This window comes from Kogia breviceps, chromosome 17 (genome assembly GCF_026419965.1).
Source record: "Kogia breviceps isolate mKogBre1 chromosome 17, mKogBre1 haplotype 1, whole genome shotgun sequence".
Lineage (NCBI taxonomy): Eukaryota > Metazoa > Chordata > Mammalia > Artiodactyla > Physeteridae > Kogia > Kogia breviceps.
Window position 1 is genome coordinate 56987507 of NC_081326.1, and position 18929 is coordinate 57006435.

Sequence of the window (18929 nt, forward strand, 5' to 3'; positions counted from 1 at the left end):
GCAGCAGGGGGTGGGGGTGGGATGAACTGGGAGATTGGGATTGACATGTATACACTGATGTGTATAAAATGGATGACTAATAAAAAAAATTTTTTTAAGTTAACTTCCAATGATCGAGATCTAAAATTAGTCAGACATTTGCTTTGTTCATCTACCATATTTGCACTGAACAGCTATTTCTTGCTCATATTCTAAACTGATAATTTTATAAAACAAAATTAATTACCCAAGAAAGCCATGTGACAATATAAACTGTTCAGGAATGGATTCTGCTCCCAACTGTAACACTAACAAGGAAACTGAGTAAGTCACTTCAAATGAACCTCTCACGCTCCTAACTTGTAAGTCAAAGAAATTGTGCTAACAACCCCTGGTCTTCTCCCTTGTCTTCCAGATCTAAAATAGTTATTACCAAATTATAATTAAGTATCTCCAGATAGGCTGGTGAATATGGGAATAGAGATAACTTAATACTGCCAAAACAGACTGAAGAGAAATCCCAACCATAATCCTATGTGAGTATTACACACATTTAATATCAATATTACAGTAGTTCAAATGAAACAAGGAGATCCTGACTGGCTTAAAATAAAACAAAATAAAATGCATATTGCATGAAAGTTTTTTAATAATGCTAATACTTAAGTGCCTAGAATAAAACAGCCTTGGTTAGTTTCTAGAAGTATTATCTTAATGAAAAAAAGATGTATAGACCAAACTGCAATATCAAGGTATTAACCTCAGTAAGAATATACTTTGTGTTATTAAATGTTCAAGGTACTATGAGGATGTGAAGTCAAATGAGATAACATTTTATCAAAGTTAAAGTTGATCAATTAAAAGTTATATAGAAAAAAAAAGTTATATAGAAAATGAATGATAAAAAGAAATTTAAAAGACAATCTCATTTACAATATCACCAAAAAGAATGAAATACTTAGGAACAAACTCAACCAATGCAGCACAACACTTGTACACTGAAAACTACAAAACACCGCTGAAAGAAAGTAAAGACGACACAAATAAATGGAAAGACATCCAGCCTGTATTCATGGAGTAGAAGATTTAATGTTGTTAAAATGTCCATACTACCCAATGTGTTCTACAGATTAAATGCAATCCCTATCAAAATCCCAATGGTATTTTTTTTTTTTTGCAGAAATAGGAAAAAAAAATCTAAAATTTGTATGGAACCCCAAAGGACCCTAAATAGCCAAAATAATCTTGAGAAAGAAAAACAAAGCTGGAGACCTCACACTTCTTGATTCCAAAACATATTACAAAGCAACAATAACCAAAAGAGTATGGCACTGGCATAAGATTCCTAGAAGAAAATACAGGGAAGAACCTTCATAACATTGGTCTTGGCAATGGTTTCTTGGATGTTACACCAAAAGCAAAGGCAACAAAACCAAAAATAGATAAGTCAAATTATATTAAAGCTTCTGTGCAACAAAGGAAACAAAGGAGTGAAAGGAACAAAACATCTACAAACCATATATACGAGGAGTTAATATCCAGAATATATAAAGAACTCCTTCAACTGAGCAACAACAACAACAACAAATCCTAAAAAATTAGCAAAGGACTTGAATAGATATTTTTCCTTCTAAAGAAAACATAAAAATGGCCAACAAGCATACGAAGAGATGCTCAACATCACTAATATCAAGGAAATGTAAATCAAAACCACAATGAAAGATCACCTCACACCTGTCGGAATGGCTATAATCAATAAGACAACAAATAACAAGTGTTGGCAAGAAGATCAAGAAAAGGGACCCTCACGCACTGTTGATGGGAATGTCAACTGGTGTAGTCACTGTGGAAAACACTATGAAAGTTCTACAAAAAAAATTACATACAGAATTCTCACACGATCCAGCAAATCCCACTTCTGACAAGATTATATATCCAAGAGAACTGAAAATAAGATCTTGAAGAGACATTTGCAGCATTATTCACAGTAGCCAAGAGGTAAAAACCATCTAAATATCCATCAATGAATGAATGGAAAGAGAAAAGTATAGTATATACATACAAGGGAGTATTATTCAGCCTTAAAAATGAAGGAAATCCTGCCATATGCTACAACATGAATGAGCTTTAAGGATCTTAAGCTAAGTGAAATAAGCCAGTCACAAAAAGACAAATACTGCACGATTCCACTTATAAGTGGTATCTAAAGCAGTCAACCTCTTAGAAACAGGAAGTAGAACAGTGGCTGCCAGGGGTCTGGGGAGGGCAAAAAGGGGAGGAGTTGGTCAATGGATATGGAGTTTCAGTTTTTGCAAAATGGAAGTTCTAGAGATCTGCTGCACAACAAGTGGCATAAAGGTAACACTACTGTACACTTAAAAATAATTAAGCTGATAAATGTTATTTGTCTTAACTGCCATTAAAAAAAAGGTATGTATAAAATGAGTTCTGAGAGTTCAGACAAGTGAGAAATTATTTTCAACTAGATTTTTTTTAAAATCCTTTAGGATGCTGATCTTGGCCTTTGGTATGAGCTTTTAACTACTATTAGCCTTTGCTAACAAAGCAATTATACCTGTACCACAAAAATAAAATGCTCCTGAAATGCTGAAGGAGTGTCGTCTTTCGGAAGTAGATAACTCAGCTCATCTTTTCTTAAACAGTAAGCCAAATACTATAGTAGGAAATGGGTGTTGGACACAATGACAATCCCTGTCCTTCACAATGTATTTGGCAAGCTGATTTCATAATAGGAAAGTTAACATCAGCACAGCTCCTATCCAAATTATGAGAATCACAAATTCCAAATAAGTAAAGGCCAAACTAATGAAGTTTATAATAAATCTTCATTTCAGAGAATTTGTATAATTTTTTTTTCAAGAAACACAGAACTAGGCTACCCTGATAGACTCCCAATAACAGATTATCAAAGGTTATGGTGAACATTGGATTAATAACCATTTATGTGCACTGCAAAGACACAGTAAGATGAGTACCCTTACCTTCATCAAAGTCAGCATCATCTTCAGTGTGCTGGGGGAAAGGAAAGCAGTTGGTAATTTCAAGCCGATCTTCGACAACAAGGCCCAAAAGCACTCCTTGAACCACCTCAGTTCCCTGTCCTTCTTCTTGGTAATGTTTGATAATCTTTAATACCACCTAAACGAAAAAAAACAGAAAGAAGCTTAAATACCATCTTATGGTTTACACTTCCTTTATTTCAAAGAAAAAATAAAACATGCCTAACCAAATTCCTTACAAATCATTTCCTTTACCCTTACATAAATAATAGAGTCTTACATAATAGCCTCAATGTACATCTGAAACTTGGAATTTGAAGACATGTCGAAAATGTCCATGTACAGCACTCACAACCTTCAAGTCAAGGGTCCCTAAAGGTCTGGCATCCAAGAGTTCCTTCAGTCAAATCAAACAACATCACCTCAACCTGAGATCATTACAACGTGACCCTGTTAACCTTTGTTAATAGTAAGATAATTTCCTGCCACAGATGATAAAAGTATCAATAAAACACAGAGATAAAGACCTCAATTATCTGAACACCTAAAAGCAGAACCCTCTGACAAATTCTCAACACCTCAAGATGGTTCCTGAACAGAGCATCTAAAGCATCTAATTAATCAGAGGAAGCAACAATGGGAACATGTATCTAAGAAGAATCTGCTTGGTAACAGAAAACACAAAGAGAACCCAGTCTCTAGCACTACCTAATTTTTCTCAACCAGAAGGATACACCAAATAATCTCTAATGGATTAGTCAGCTCTATTACTATTACTCTCTCCTTTAATATTTCCATAAAGATAAAGAGGTAACGTGATTGAACAGGCAATTAATTTAAAAGTTCACAATAACAGTAATGATTAATAATAATTCCTACAACATGAGACTGGTAATATATTAATGGGCTTTGAATAGTGCTTGGCACGTAGTAGTATTTATTAATAGTAGTCTATTATTCAGTACAAGCCCATGGCCTGAAGACTAAAGGTCTTCAGTCTACAATACAGTCTACAATATAATGGAAAGTCCTCAGAGGGAAAAAATAAGTCTAACAACAAAATGATAATTAGTATCTTACTGATTAGCATTTAATTTAAAACAAGTATATTATTGACAGAAATAAATCACTGGTAGCCAGTTAGTAACACAGGTTACAATTATTGAACATCATGTGCCAGGCAGTATTCTAATTATTTTACATGTATTATCAATCAGGTAATTCTCACAACTACCTTAGGGAAAAGGCATTATTATACTCATTTTACAAATAAGAAAACTGAAGCAGAGAGAAGTAAATGACTAAAGATCACACATCCAGGAAATGGTAGAACCAAGATTTAAACCAAGTCAAACTCCAACGCTCATGTGTGTACTTTAACAAGATGACTTTCATATCAGTAACTTAATAATTAAAACCATGAGTTAGGAACAGATATGAAACAAAGACTCTGTGATGAACAGACCCAAAAAGACCTTACACCAGTGTAAGATACAGACCTCCTAAGAACAGCAAGCTGTCAGCAGGGAAAAGAGCTTAATGTAGAAGGACTGGCAGTGCTAGTTGGTGTACTACCTCAATACTGTGAAGTGGAGAAAGGGTACAAACCTTACCTAGTCCTGTATAAAAGACCTCTACTTCTTGAAAGGCACAAAATGGGCTTAAGGGGTCATGCAGGAGTAGGAATGATTTACAGCTCTAGCATTTATTAGCTGTGACCTTGGGAAAGCTAATCTTAACCTTCCTAAGTCTTAGACTTCTGACTTGCAAAATGGAGCTACTTCATAGCATTATTGACACTACTAAAAATGAGAAAATGTAGAGTAAATACTTCACACGGGGTCTGCCATGTAATAAATGCTCAATAAATCATCAATATTACTGGCTTTATCAATAAAAAGAAAACAGAACTGTTTGATTCCCATTCAACTTGACTCTCTGCCAAGAACAATCATTTCACACACTTAAAGAACAGAAGAAACATGAATGACTAAAAAGGGACAAACAAAACTGATAAAGAGTTATCACAGATACACCTACCAACTTGTGCAGTTTACCAAGTTTCCTGGATACTTAACCCTATTAATGAGATAACTGAACCACAGTTGAAATCAAAGTAAATGAGAGATGAGAGAAGATGTCTGAGCTTAATGTAGATCTTTGCACAAATCCTAGAACTGATTCCTAACAGCTGGTTCCTGTGTGTGCAAAAAGCAGTATTAGGGCTTCCCTGGTGGCGCAGTGGTTGAGAATCCGCCTGCCGATGCAAGGGATACGGGTTCGTGCCCTGGTCCGGGAGGATCCCACATGCCGCAGCAACTGGGCCCGTGAGCCATGGCCGCTGAGCCTGTGCGTCCGGAGCCTGTGCTCCACAACAGGAGAGGAGGCCACAACAGTGAGAGGCCCGCGTACCTCCCCCCGCCACCCCCCCAAAAAAAGCAGTATTGATGACTAGGGCCCAGCATAGTTTCACAAAAAGCCAGGCCAAAATAACCTTATTTCCTTTTATAAAGAAAATAGAGATGAGAAAAATAATTATTATGTTTAAAAACAAATTAGCATAGTTTAAAAATATCTTATATCGAAACACTGTCTTCACTCTTACCAAAGTGAACTATGAAGGAGCTGGGAGCAATGTAACCAAACAGCATAGCAGCCTGATACGCTTGCCCCAAGAATCAATGCAATTTATAGAGCATCCACAGAAGGACAGTGCTCCAAGTAAAAGAAAATTATTATCTCACTCTTCCTAGCATCGCTGACCTGTTACAGCCAGTTCTCTATAACAACCAAGAGAAAATTTACCAGTAACAGTATTCAACTGAGCAACGGGAAAAGCACAGTGGTTTAACCATCGGCTAAACACAATCAACATGAATAAGTATACCCCAAAAGAGCTAATTATAAGAGAGAAAGTTTAAAACTCTGTGATGAGAACCAGTTCAATGAAATCAAATCTCTCTCCAGGCTAGGGACACTCATAAAGAGCACTTTCCAAATAGTGAAGCACTAGAGGATGCGTCTTACTTTGAAAGACAAACTAAGGACCACAGGTGACAGTTTCAGAAAAGAGTATTTCCATTTTAAAGATGAATTCTCTCTAGCATTTATGGCTGTCCAAAATAGAAGCCTTTAGGAAAGGCCTGGCGACCACTAACATGATCTTGCCAATTTAATAAAATCTGATGAAATAAAAAATTCAGAAAAAAACAACTTTATCAAAACTAAGCAAACTCATTCTTCATGTTGACATTTAGAGCCTTCCTATTTCCTATATACACATTAAAATCTCAATTCTTTAGTTGAAAAAATAACATACTGGAACTGCGTTACAAACTTCAGAGCAGGCTCACTCAGATGTCACAGGAAATCCCCAGGCAGAAGGAACCTACTGCCATACAGGCTTCTGACCAAGAGCTGACTGCCTATCGAAAACTGTTCCATTTATTATTGGTATTGTAAGTAAGAATCCATGCACTGCTCATGGCCTCCCCTCTTAAACGTCCTCATAAAAATGAAGGGATGTTTTTACTCCCCGCATCTTCAACACCCAACACAGGTACTAGCACATAAAAAATACTCAAAATATATTTGCTAAAGGAATGAATGGTAAACATTTATCAATCATTTATGTCAAGCACTCCACCAAGTGCCTCACATGCAATTACTCATTTAATCCTCACAATCACTCTCCAAAGTCAGCAATATTATTTTCCCATTTTACAGAGGAGGAAACAGATAACCTGACATAGATTTATTAAATCAGGAAAGTGAGATCTGACTTCTGACACCAAGGTACATTTAATTACTTACTTCACAGTAACTACCTTTAGGCTCCAAATATGTTTTTCATAACAAGACTGAAACAGAATGCAGTGGCAACAGCTCTGGAAGAAGTCTCTGTGACTAAGTTGTAGACGCAGGGTTTCTGCATGGAGTAAAGAAAAGTTCAGTGAAGGATTTACAGGGACCTGCAGCAAAAAGACTGAGGGAATGGTACTGGTGGCCACATTTTTTGTGCCCTGATAACAGGAAGTAGCATGAACAGGAAACTGCCACTGATTGTAAGAATGCGATTCAGCTCTTTATCTTCAGCAGCACTATCCTCACAAGCCACAAGATGGGAACGTCCCACCACACACGTCCTGTTTCAGTCATGCTTACTGGCCTTTCATTTTTCTCTCCCTCCAACCAATCATATGCTTCTGTCCATAAAACAGTCCTGATATACTTTTAATTAATCCTGTTTACTGATGCCATGCTACCTGTTCTTACTCTTAAAAGCAAAATACATGAAAAGCGTAATAGCTCTCCAAAACAAAAACATACTCCTCTATTATATTTTGTTTATAAGCATCACAAATGTTCTTAGCTTATCAAAATGGCCTGGGGAGCTTTTTTAAATAAATGAAGAGAGGTCTTCACCCTGGCTACATATGACAGCCATCAGTATTTTTAAAATACTGATGCCTGAAACCCAATCCCCAAAAATCAGAGTTGGTTAACCTGGGTTGGGGTTCCTATACTGTTTTTTGGGGTTTGGGGTTTTGTGGGCTTTTTTTTTTTTTGGTTTTAGTTTCTATTTTTGTTTTTAGATTCTCCAGGTGATTCTATCATCCTACTTCATTCTAACTTTTAATAAGGTGGAATGGCCCAGACTTCCTTTTTTGTTCTGTTTTTTTGTTGTTGTTGTTGTTGTTTTTAATGAGGTGGGTGTTTTTGTTTTTTTGGTTGTGTTGGGTCTTCGTTGCTGTGCACAGGCTTTCTCTAGTTGCGGGGAGCAGGGGCTGCTCTTTGTTGCAGTGCACGGGCTTCTCATTGCGGTGGCTTCTCTTGTTGCGGAGCATTGGCTCTAGGCGCACGGGCTCAGGAGTTGTGGCACACAGGCTCAGTGGTTGTGGTACATGGGCTTAGTTGCTCTGCGGCATGTGGGACCTTCCCAGACCAGGGCTTGAACCCGTGTCCCCTGCACTGGCAGGCGGAGTCTCAACCACTGCGCCACCGGGGAAGTCCTTTTGTTCTGTTCTAACTTCTCAGGTGATTGCAATGCACTCAACTGCTTAAACCACAAGTTTTCTTTCCTGTTTTAAGACTCCCTGTGTTGCTAAAAAGTGAGTACACTGATAAATACAGACCCAAGAATGAACCTTTTATTTATAAAAGCATAAAGAGAAACTCAAGCCCTACTTGGAAGGATCCCTACAATTAAAAAAATGAGAGGAAAGGTAATGTGAGCAGTTCACCTGAGAAGTATTCACGTGTCTATAGCAGAGTAAAACTTACTCTTTATAGCTCGACCCCATATTCATGACTACTTATAAACTAGTGAGGACCAGGTTCCTTTATCCTATAAATTAGCAGGTAAATGAAGATTCTTCTACAAATTATGCCTTTCGGGACAGAAACAAACTGGCCAGCAGAATCTGAAATTACCAAATTCTTCTACACCTCCCTAACACTGTCATATTCTGAGACTAAATGCTTACTAACCTCCTTGATATGCCCTGCACAGTTAAGTACTGTTCTTGGAATAGGTCAGCAGTCTCTAGAACCATCTCCTAGCCTTCTGAAGTTCCCATGTTCTCAGGATGGGCCAATCTTGCCAAAGAATCCCAACTTGCAAGACAGTAAACAGACTTCCTGTCTGCTGAAACTACCCTAGAGGAACCATTTTTTCCTACTACTGTTTACTATTCAGTGCAGGCAATTTGAAAAAGCAAAGCAGACTATTTCTAATCTCCAATGAACAAAATATTACTTCTTTAAGTGTCTGGCATTTCAAAAAAAAAATAAAAACCTAACTTTGCCCAAAAGGATAAAAGCAACAAAGAATTTAACTTCCAAGACAAAAAGTATTCTCAATACTATAGGATAAAATATAAATAATAATCTAAAATCCAAATAAATTAATTATACCAGAAGTCAATCAACCTAAACTTTGAGTTAATTAATAAGCATGATCGCTTAAATCTTCCATCCTTCCTGGAAAGGAACACTTAGCACAATCTCTAATCAAAATCACATCAGAAACTTTCAGTTCCATACCAGAGAACAATTTAAATCTGACTAAAATAAAGATTATGCTTTCTGATGAATTGGAGTAATTTTCTATCAAATATGATGTCTACGAAGACCCATTACTACAGAAAAACTTGAAAGGAAGCCCTGCACAGAATCACCAGAATTCTGTTATTTTCAGTTTCTTTCATTCACTCATTAATGCATTCGATGTTTGCTGAGTGACTTCTACAGGCCAGTTATAGCAATGCCAGGCCCTGTGAATATGAAACTAAATCAAATACATAAGGCCTTTACTTTCATGGGGCTTATATTTTAGAACATCAGTTCTCACATATTTTGATCAAAGGGCCCTTTTTAACACTCTTAAAAACTACTGTGGACCTCAAAGAACTCTTCTATTGATATTTACATATGAAAATTCAAACCAAACAATGTTCAAAATACCTTATTCACTTAAAACAATAAATGCATCACAAACTAACTTAAATTACATTTTTATGAAAAATAACTACTTTCCAAAACCAAAAAATCAGGATACAAAAATGACATTGTTTCACATTTCTGTAAAACATTTACCTTTTCAAAAATAAATTTTAACCAGGATAGGAGAATGACACTGTTTTATAGTTTTGTAAATCCTATTAATGTCTAGCTTAATAAAAGACAACTGGATTCTCCTATCTGCTTCTGCATTCAGTCTTTTACATAACACATCATGTAGCATCTGAAAAGAAAACCTCCATTAAACACTCATGAAAGAATGAGAGTAAAAGTGACAAATAATGTTTATAGTTATTATTACGAAAATAGTTTAGATCTCGGATACCCTCTCAAAGAGGGTTGGGGATTCTCGCAGTTTACGAACCACTATTCTAGAATGACAATTAAGAAAATTAACGTGCTAATACACTGTTAAAAGCACTATGAAAAAAACAGAGAACCGTGCTGTTAGCTAGGTTAATCGGGAAAAGGCCTCTCTCTGCGATGACCCCTGAGCAGAGAGCTGAGGAACAAGCAGTCAGCCCTACGAAGAGCTGGGTGAAGTGAATATTTGCCAACGATGGGTTTTAAACACTAGTTCAAAAAAATACTAATATTTGCTTTTCATAAAATATACAAGTTGTATTTTAAGGGAACAGAAAGGCCTCAAGAGGGATGACCAGTAGCAGGGTGGGAGTAGTACACGTCCCTGTTTTTACCAGAAGCTCTGGGACGGAAATAATAAACCCAATCTCCTAGCGGACTCAGCTACATCCTAAGACACTACTACATAATTCAAAACTAACAATTTCCTACCATTTTTGTTGATGAATTATGAAACAATATATTAATAAAATCCTTTCAGGAAAGGTTTGCCATGGCTTTTATAATCAGCAATATTTCTAATACCACCGTCAAGGTTAATCTTTACCTGGTAAACATATGTCTATGAAGTTACCACCCAAAATTCTTCTAATCAAGGTAGCAATTCTAATGAAGTTCAAAGTTAAAAAGTAATTTAAGAATTGAATCTGGAACTTTCAGGCCTTGCAATATACAAATACGAAGTACCTCAACCCCCTCTACTCCTGTGTGTATGTAGAAATGATGAATAAGCTGCATTTCTGAAAAGCTTAACCAGACAGTCAACCAAGCTAGAAGAGAAGACTCACAGACCAGAGCATTAACCCTGTGAGTTAACAAGCAGTATCCGAAGGTACATCAGACCTAGATACAATCCCCAAGGGCAAGGAACTGGGCTACAGCCCAATCTCTGTCCTGGGTCAGCAGATGGGGTCTTGACTTGTTTGACTCAAGGAACTGGAAACTAAGACCTTTCCAAAAAGCTGGAGCTCCATGAAAATTGTTGGTAGAAAGATAGAAAACAGTAGTTGCAATATCGTATAGTTAAATATAAACTTACTACCTGATCCAAATGCCTACTCCTCAGAATTTACCCAAGAAGAATAAAAACATATTCACACAAAGATATGTTCACAAATGTTCACAGTAGCACTATTCATAACAGCCAAAACCTGGAAGCAACCCAAAAGTCTACCAAACAGGTGGATGAACAACTGCAATAGGCTATCCATTCTATGGAACACTACTCAGCACTAAAAAGAAACAAAGCATCAATACAACAACAGGGAATCTCAAAAACATTATACTGAGTGAAAGAAGTCAACAAAATGCTATGTACCATATGACTTCCTTTATATGGAATTCTAGAAAAGGCAAAACCACGGCTGATAAGTGGTTGCCTTGGGGCCAAGGTGAGGGGGAGGATACTGAGGGCAGAAGGTCACAAATAATTGTATAACTGTGGTTTCCATTATATAATTATTTACAACTACTAAAGTTCATTAGACTGTACATTTTAAATGAGTGGGTTTTATTGTGTAGAAATAATACTTTAACTTTAAAAAACTGTATGTACTTTTAAAATGTCAATATGATAAAGAAACAATTCGTATGTACCCACTCCAAATTTTATCCCCAATTTCAGAGTTCAAAGATCCCCTGAAATGCTATAAGGCCCAAGGAACTAGATTAAGAACCATTGCTATATTCTGACATTATTTATATTTTATATGTGTATATATAAACTCAAGTTTAAAATAACTCGTTTATAATAAGCCTAAGTAATCAAAAATAAATCAAGATAAATCAAAAATAAATCTATTATTTTAGAAGTCAAAGTATAACATTCAGAATTTTTCAAGTATTTTAGAATTTAATGAGATTAATTAGATAATTAATAGACAATTTCAGTTACCTAGAAAAATCTGTTTATGTAAAACTAATTCACCAGAAATTGGATGTTTACATGTTTACAAACAAACACACATACCCCCAAAAAAAGACATGGCTAAAAAATATCCACACTACCCAAAATTCTACATTAACAAGTATACTTCTCCAAGTCTATAAACCCTAAAAGCAAACATTCAAACCTGAAGGTCACAATGAACCTAAAGAGATATAAAAACCTCTTAAAATCAAATGCAATATTTTGTGTCTACATACTTAAGGGCATTTTCTCGGAAAAAAAGGTCCATGGCATTTGCCAGATTCCCAGAGGCCCCATGACCCACAAAGGGTTCGCAAGAGTTTTAAAAAGTAGTAATAAAAATGTATTATATACATGCAGTTATGCATTTATGTTTTTATGAACAAGAATGGTGTGGAAGGACATACCTTTTCTTCTATGAATCTTGGTATTATTTACTTAGGGCTAATAGGCATGTATTTGTTTTTAATTCAAAAAACATCAAATAAAGAAAAATTAAGGGAAATGATTTTAAAATACAGCCATCAATGCAATTTACTGTACGGAGTTGCGCAAAGAAGAACAAACTAATTTAATTTCCTTTTTTGACAGTGCTCCTGAGTTGACAGAATGTTGTGGACATAATAGATCTTGATTTTAGCATGTTCTTTGGGGTACATTAAAAAAATATATGGACTGAATGAAGCATGGTTAAGTGGCTCTGAAAGGAAAAGAAAAAGAAAAAATCCACACACTATAAGCCTGAGCACCTGCTGACTTTAAATTCTAATCTCTTGTTGATACGGTTACTCTTCAACTCAATTCACAGATGTCGCCGCACACATACAAAAATTACCAGAAAATATGCATGTGTACGCACCATCAAGGTGAAAGAGGTAACTTCTAGATACACAGACTGGTTTTCAACAAGCAGAGAGATCTGTTTAAGAGAAGCCTAACCTAAGCCAATTATAAATCAGCAAAATATCAATTCAAACTTTGTGCAAACTTATGGCAATAAATCTTCACCAGGAAAAGCAGCAGGTTTCCCACTGTCTCTGTACGACACATAAAAAGGATCTGTTGAAAGCCCAGTTTAAATGATTTGGGACCTAAGGAGTTCCAAATTGTTAGAACTATACCATCTATCATTTTTAACCTTCTTTTATAAAGCTGAGCTCATAAGGACTGATCTCAGGTTGCAACCTGTACTGTGCACCTGGGGTAAACAAACACTGAATCTATTTGTTCATCTTGTAAGAGTTCACAGATAAGAAATGTTGACATTATTAAAATGTTTTACCATTAAACCTGATCATAAAAAAAGTAAAAGTAGTGGTATTTAGTGATCACAATATTATTTTAGGTAGGTTCTACTAAATATTATTAGACTCTCGTTATAGAAAGATGTTATTATCTATAATAGGCATAAAAATCATTTATAACAGTGCTTCTCAAACTACAAGCAGCAAAGAACTCATTTTCCTCCTGTCGACCACAGACCAATATTTTAATCAAAGAATAAAAATTACTTACTAGAAAGTGAAAACGTATTTTTAAAGACAGAGAATACAAGCCCAGGGGTCACAAGCTTGGCTACAAAGCAATATTAAACTGCTGTCAAAGTTTCTAAAGACTCAGTCTGAACCCCGTGCTTGTCTCAGGCAGACCAGTAACAGTTCACACTTAATGAGCACTGGTTTATAGAACCTGTAACGTTAGGCAGGTACAGTTCTCTCCCAACTCCAGGAGTGGAACATTGAGAGTTTATAATCAAACACTTCCTAATTTATGTCACTGATAACGAAGTCTCTCAAAATATAACATTCTCTCAATAGATGTGAACTCTAAACTGTGTAGCTATCAAACCCATAGCTTCCCCCCAACCCCCGCTTGCTACAGGAGAGGACAGGCACTTGCTGGGCTCAGACCACTATTCTCTTAGTTTTGATTCTATTCTGAACTCTGTATTTTTAAGAAGGGTAAAAACAAACTCATTTCAGCAGCAGAACTCCACTTTGAATCACATACTCTGTAAGACAGGGGTAAGTCAGTAAAACATTTATCGAGTGAGCGATAACTCTAGAATTAATCTTTATTTTTGTGGAAAAAAAATAATGTTCAAGTGAGAGAGAAAACTTTAGTAAAAGCTTAAAATTAATTCTTACAAGTACACACAAATGTGAACCTCTGGTCTGTACAAACAGGAAAACCATATAGCATAGTTTAGTCTGGGTACTAGAATTAAAAATTAAGCTTGAGCGCCAGCTCCGTGGCCTTAAGCAGGTTACCTTACCACCTATCTCCTATGGAGATAAATCAGTCAGTATCTATTCTCACAGCACAGTTACAAGGATTAAAATATAACCCACCCAAAGTACCTATCACACTGTGCCTAGTAAAGCCTCAATAAACATTAGTTGCTATTACAACTACTATTTTACAATAAATATTTTACCTAATCTCTTTCATTCATCCATCCATCTATCTATCCCACAAATATTTAGTGAGTGACTAGAATATGCCAGATACCCTCATGGCACTTACCCTTGTCTCCTCAGAATGTTCAGAGTTTATTCCTTAGAGATTTTTTTCAGTCTTATAAGATATAAATATGACTTATTAAAAATCAGCCACCTAACGCCAATTTCCATTTTTGTTAAGACTTTATCAGGCATCTGTACCTAGACCTATCTCTTATAACAACCAATACCACAGGGTTTCAGGACAAGATTTTTTAAACCTGCATGAAAAAGTCAAGAGTGTGAGTAAATTGATTAATTGATTTATTCAAAATATTGTGTATATGTGTATGGATGGATGGATGTAAGTTTCCTTAAAAACATCATTATCCTTGCTAAAAATAAAGACTAGATCCACTACAAGAGTTTCTTAAAAGTCTGAAATAAAAAGGTAAAGCCCAAACTGCACCAGTTGCTAGCCAGACAGAAGAGGTCAGACAGGATGCATGATTCCTAGCTGGCTTTATTCCAGTTTTGTAGATTCTGGGAAGTAAGGTCCATAGCCTGAATTTCTCACATCAATCACCGTCAAAGAACAGCTATTACTGTAGGAGAATTTTAGTCTTAAAGAAACTGTAATGCCACAGAATCTCCCCTTAGCATATTCTGTAAAGTCAATATCTAGACTTTCATTTAATTCTGGCTTCTCTCACTGACTGATCTGTGAACTTGGCAGTTTTCTTATTTGGTTAAGCCTGGATCATTTTTTCTAACACTGAACAAAGAAGGTAGTTACTGCCAAAATGTAAATTCAAAAAACAGAAAGCAGCATTAGTCTTAAATTTAACGCATTTTATGGATCAAGTGGGATGGGGTTCCATTTCATAACTGGCTGAATCAAATAATAAATAGGATTTAAATCACTGCCGTTAAGTTTTGATGTGAAAGAAATTCAAGTAACTTCAATAAGAAAAAAAAAAAAGATACTTTGCTCCTGACACATATGGGATTAGTTACAATGTTCCAACACACTTAACTAATATCGCTTCTATAATATTGCAGTTGAAAGACCATATTTCATAATTATTCTCTTGGATCTAATGCTCATTGATGGTCCACAGTTTTAAAGTTAAATCAACTATTAATTGTTGGGGAAAGGGGAAGGACAATGCAGCCTCAAGAAATTCAACAGAATAGCTCTGCTCTCATCATAAAAATTAGTCACAAGAAAGTAAAATGATGCAATCAAACATACAAATGTATAATTTCAATTAAATGTTAACTGAGGATATTTAACTTATAATATTAAATTTTTACTTTACCAACTTAATATATAAAACCAATAAGCAAATTTTCCCACATATAGCTAGAAGATAATTTTCCTAAAGTAAAAGGCTTAGGTGGAACAAAATCCATTTCCCCTCTCACACAAAACAAAATTTCAAAGCTGTTATGAGCTGTCTGCTTCCCAACACAGTGTAAGTTTATTATATTCAGAAGCATGAACCACTGCTTAATTAGAATGCCTTAAGGTGATTTTTAGGTGCTTCGATTACAGTTTGTTTCTGCTTCCTTAACAGGAGGCAATACTTGCCAAAATAGGTCCAGAAGGAAACATTCAAGAAGAGTAACTGTGACTGCCCCTGAGAAGAGGGTGGTTGAAGATAGGAAAGAAAGTGAGTTTCTTTTCACTACCTACTCCCTTTTGCATTTTGATTTGTGTACCATGTGTACCCAGAGAAATGGCTGTGTTTAATTAAACAGGTTTAATAAAGTAAAAGCACTTCAACTTTCCAGCCTAAAAAGTATACCACAATAATCCCAGGGGGAGGTGATTATTCACCTTCTTTATCCTCAAGAGGTCCTTCAGAACAAAACTGAAAGTTATGCATTTCTGTACAAAATCTAAAATGGGTTTTCTTCTACCCAAAAGAAAAAGATGTTGGTTTTGTTTTAAAGGCTACCCTTAAACCAAACTTGAAAACAGTATATCTACAAGCTCTCATTTGGAGGCTATAAACAAAAGGTAAAGAGGATCTTAAAAGTCAGGGTGTAAAGTTTGATTTTATTTTGTGTAATGAGGATTTTTCCAAGGAGTTTCTGCATTCTAGGACCACAGCTACTAAGTGACTTTAAGAGAATCCAAGGGGAACCCTAAGGAACAATCAAAGATAATACCAGAAGACTGGGTGACTTAGGCAGATCTGTGAGTGTTATCACTATCAGACAGGAAATATTTACTGAATTGATGAATCACTGTAACAAGCATACTAACATACATACTTAATTTTAAAAATAAAGACTAAGATTTTTAGAAACCATAACTTTCAGGTGGCAATGGTGTCAAGAAACAGCACTCTATACTCTTTAAGTGGGAAAGCACACTGAACTAAACAACTATATTCTGGAGAGCAGTTTGGCAACATGCTTAATACGCTTAAAAACGTGCAAAACCACCTTTAACCCATTAACTTCAACTATAGATATTTATTAAAGCATTGGAGAAACGCTAGAAAAGAAAATTCCGAACTCTTAACAGTGTACCCACCCTCAAGTTATGAGCTTATAAACTAATTTCCTTTGTGTTTTTTATATTTATCCAAATTTTCCTTACTATGAATGTATACCATTTTTTGTTTTCTAAAACATCCAATTTTAGCACATTACTGCTATCCCATAAATAAACAAACATTTGCTACTTATATCAAATGAAACTAGTTGGGGACAGGGATAGAAGGTAAAGGTATTGAGAAAAAAATGTTTCGTATTAATCATCAAGATACAATGAATACCTGTGGCATTTAGGTACTATTTGGGAGGAATATAAATCCTTAAAATTTTATGCCAAAATAAGTTGATATTCAGACTCAAAGAGTAAAAAAGTTTTATATTTTGAGTAAGTTAATACTGAGTTACCACTATTTTGCTAAATCCATTTTTTTTTTCTCATATGCTTGGGCTTGGTACCAACATCAATAAAACTCCAGAATACGGCTCTGGTATATACCAGTACACACTTCAGCCCTTCGGTTTTGATGAAACAAGTACAGTTTGTCATCAAATAGATGGATATGTAAATTATACTATACTTTGCTATCAAGCCTAATCTTTACAGGAGGTAACCATTTGATAGAACAATCTTCTACAAACAGTAGTTTGCAGGGGGAAAAGATAAAGTTATTTTCTCTTTAAGTATATTTTCCCATATCCTGCCAAATGAAATAATATCCAAGTGTCGTAATTTAAATATTTTACAAAAACAAAATTATGAACTAATTTTCCAGAGAAAAGCAAATGCAACCAAGTTTTCATGTAGTGCTAAAATCAGGAACTTTTATCTAAAAAACTATCTAAAGGAGACTTGGTAAAGTAAAAGTGAGAGTATCTGAACACAAAAATAAGAACTGGCAAACACCCTCTTCAAAGCCTAATGATTTATAGAGGCTTTTCTCCCCAATATCGGTGCTAAAGGCCCAGAAAAACGTTGCCAAGGCCTAAAATATCTGGATAAACTTATGCAATCCTGGATAATAAGATCAGAACGTCTAATTATACAGGAGCTAGTTGAAGCCAAAGGTGACAAGAAAGCAAAAGATAAAAAACCAGTCGTCTGATGTAAAAGACTTACTGTGCCCACACTTTTTAAGGTTGAAGCAGGCATTTGGGAAGTGATATATGCCATTTCATCTAGACTGCAATAACTACAGTTTAAATTTCTCATTATATTCCATTTACTTGGTCAGGCATCCAGTTTGGAATCCCACTGTAACTAATACCAACTATTAAAATCAATCCCAGCTACTAAAACTGTTATTGACAATGATTAAACATCAGTAGGAAATTTTATATGTTAAGCTTTTATTTATTATAGTAGGAAGGTCATGCCTTATCCTCACATTACAGCAGAAGAAACTAAGGTTCAGAAATACTATTCATTAAATCATCTCCATGTGAAATACCACGTATGCTAAGCTCCTTCAATCATCCCCACAAAGCTACAAGGAACAACACTAATATAGCTCGTCACCAATGGTGTATATGCCATAAACACAGGAAGCAAGCACTGTCATGAAGTTTTTTTAAAAAAGGAAATGGATTTCAACAAGCCTTCTCGCCTCAAGGGAAAGAAACAATGCGCAGGACATCTGCAGGGTTATCCAAACCTTGGAAGCAGCCTGAGATGAAAAAGTCAGATGGATTCAGGTTTGCCCACCTAAGGCAGGTAAACTACCCTACTTAGGGATATCTACTAGTACTCCTCCTGACTCTCCTTAATATACAGTAAACCTTTCATTAACAGCATATGATTACACGCCAAGATGAGCAACACGAGCTGTCACCACATAAAGTTCAGAGAAAGGAAGAGACTGATGTGGCCCAGAGCAGTACTACTCAAACATTAATATGCTACAAATTACCTGAAACAGTAGATCAGGAAAAATTCCGAAATACTATATTTCTGTATTTCTAACAAGCTACCAGGCGAGGCCAATTCTGCTTGTCTTGCTGGTCCTTGGACCATACTTTGAGGATATCAAAAGTATAATGTGCATAAGAAAGGTAAGATTCAGCTTGGTTCTGGGGGAACAAGGTGAGTTTTACAAGAAAAGTCCAATAGGAAGAATTAGCTTGATCTCCTCTAGGAACAATGAGACCACTTGACTACAATGAAGACTCACTCATCCGTTCTACAAG

General features: G+C 35.7%; 1 protein-coding gene across 1 annotated transcript in view; it reads right to left on the minus strand.

Moving 5' to 3' along the window:
* The window catches only part of EIF3H (eukaryotic translation initiation factor 3 subunit H), an 85731-nt gene that overhangs the window by 63582 nt on the left and 3220 nt on the right, over positions 1-18929 (minus strand). Inside the window, exon 2 of the mRNA XM_059043591.2 lies at positions 2982-3138. Within this exon, the coding sequence (XP_058899574.1) occupies positions 2982-3138 (157 nt within the window). The remainder of the gene's footprint in view (positions 1-2981; positions 3139-18929) is intronic.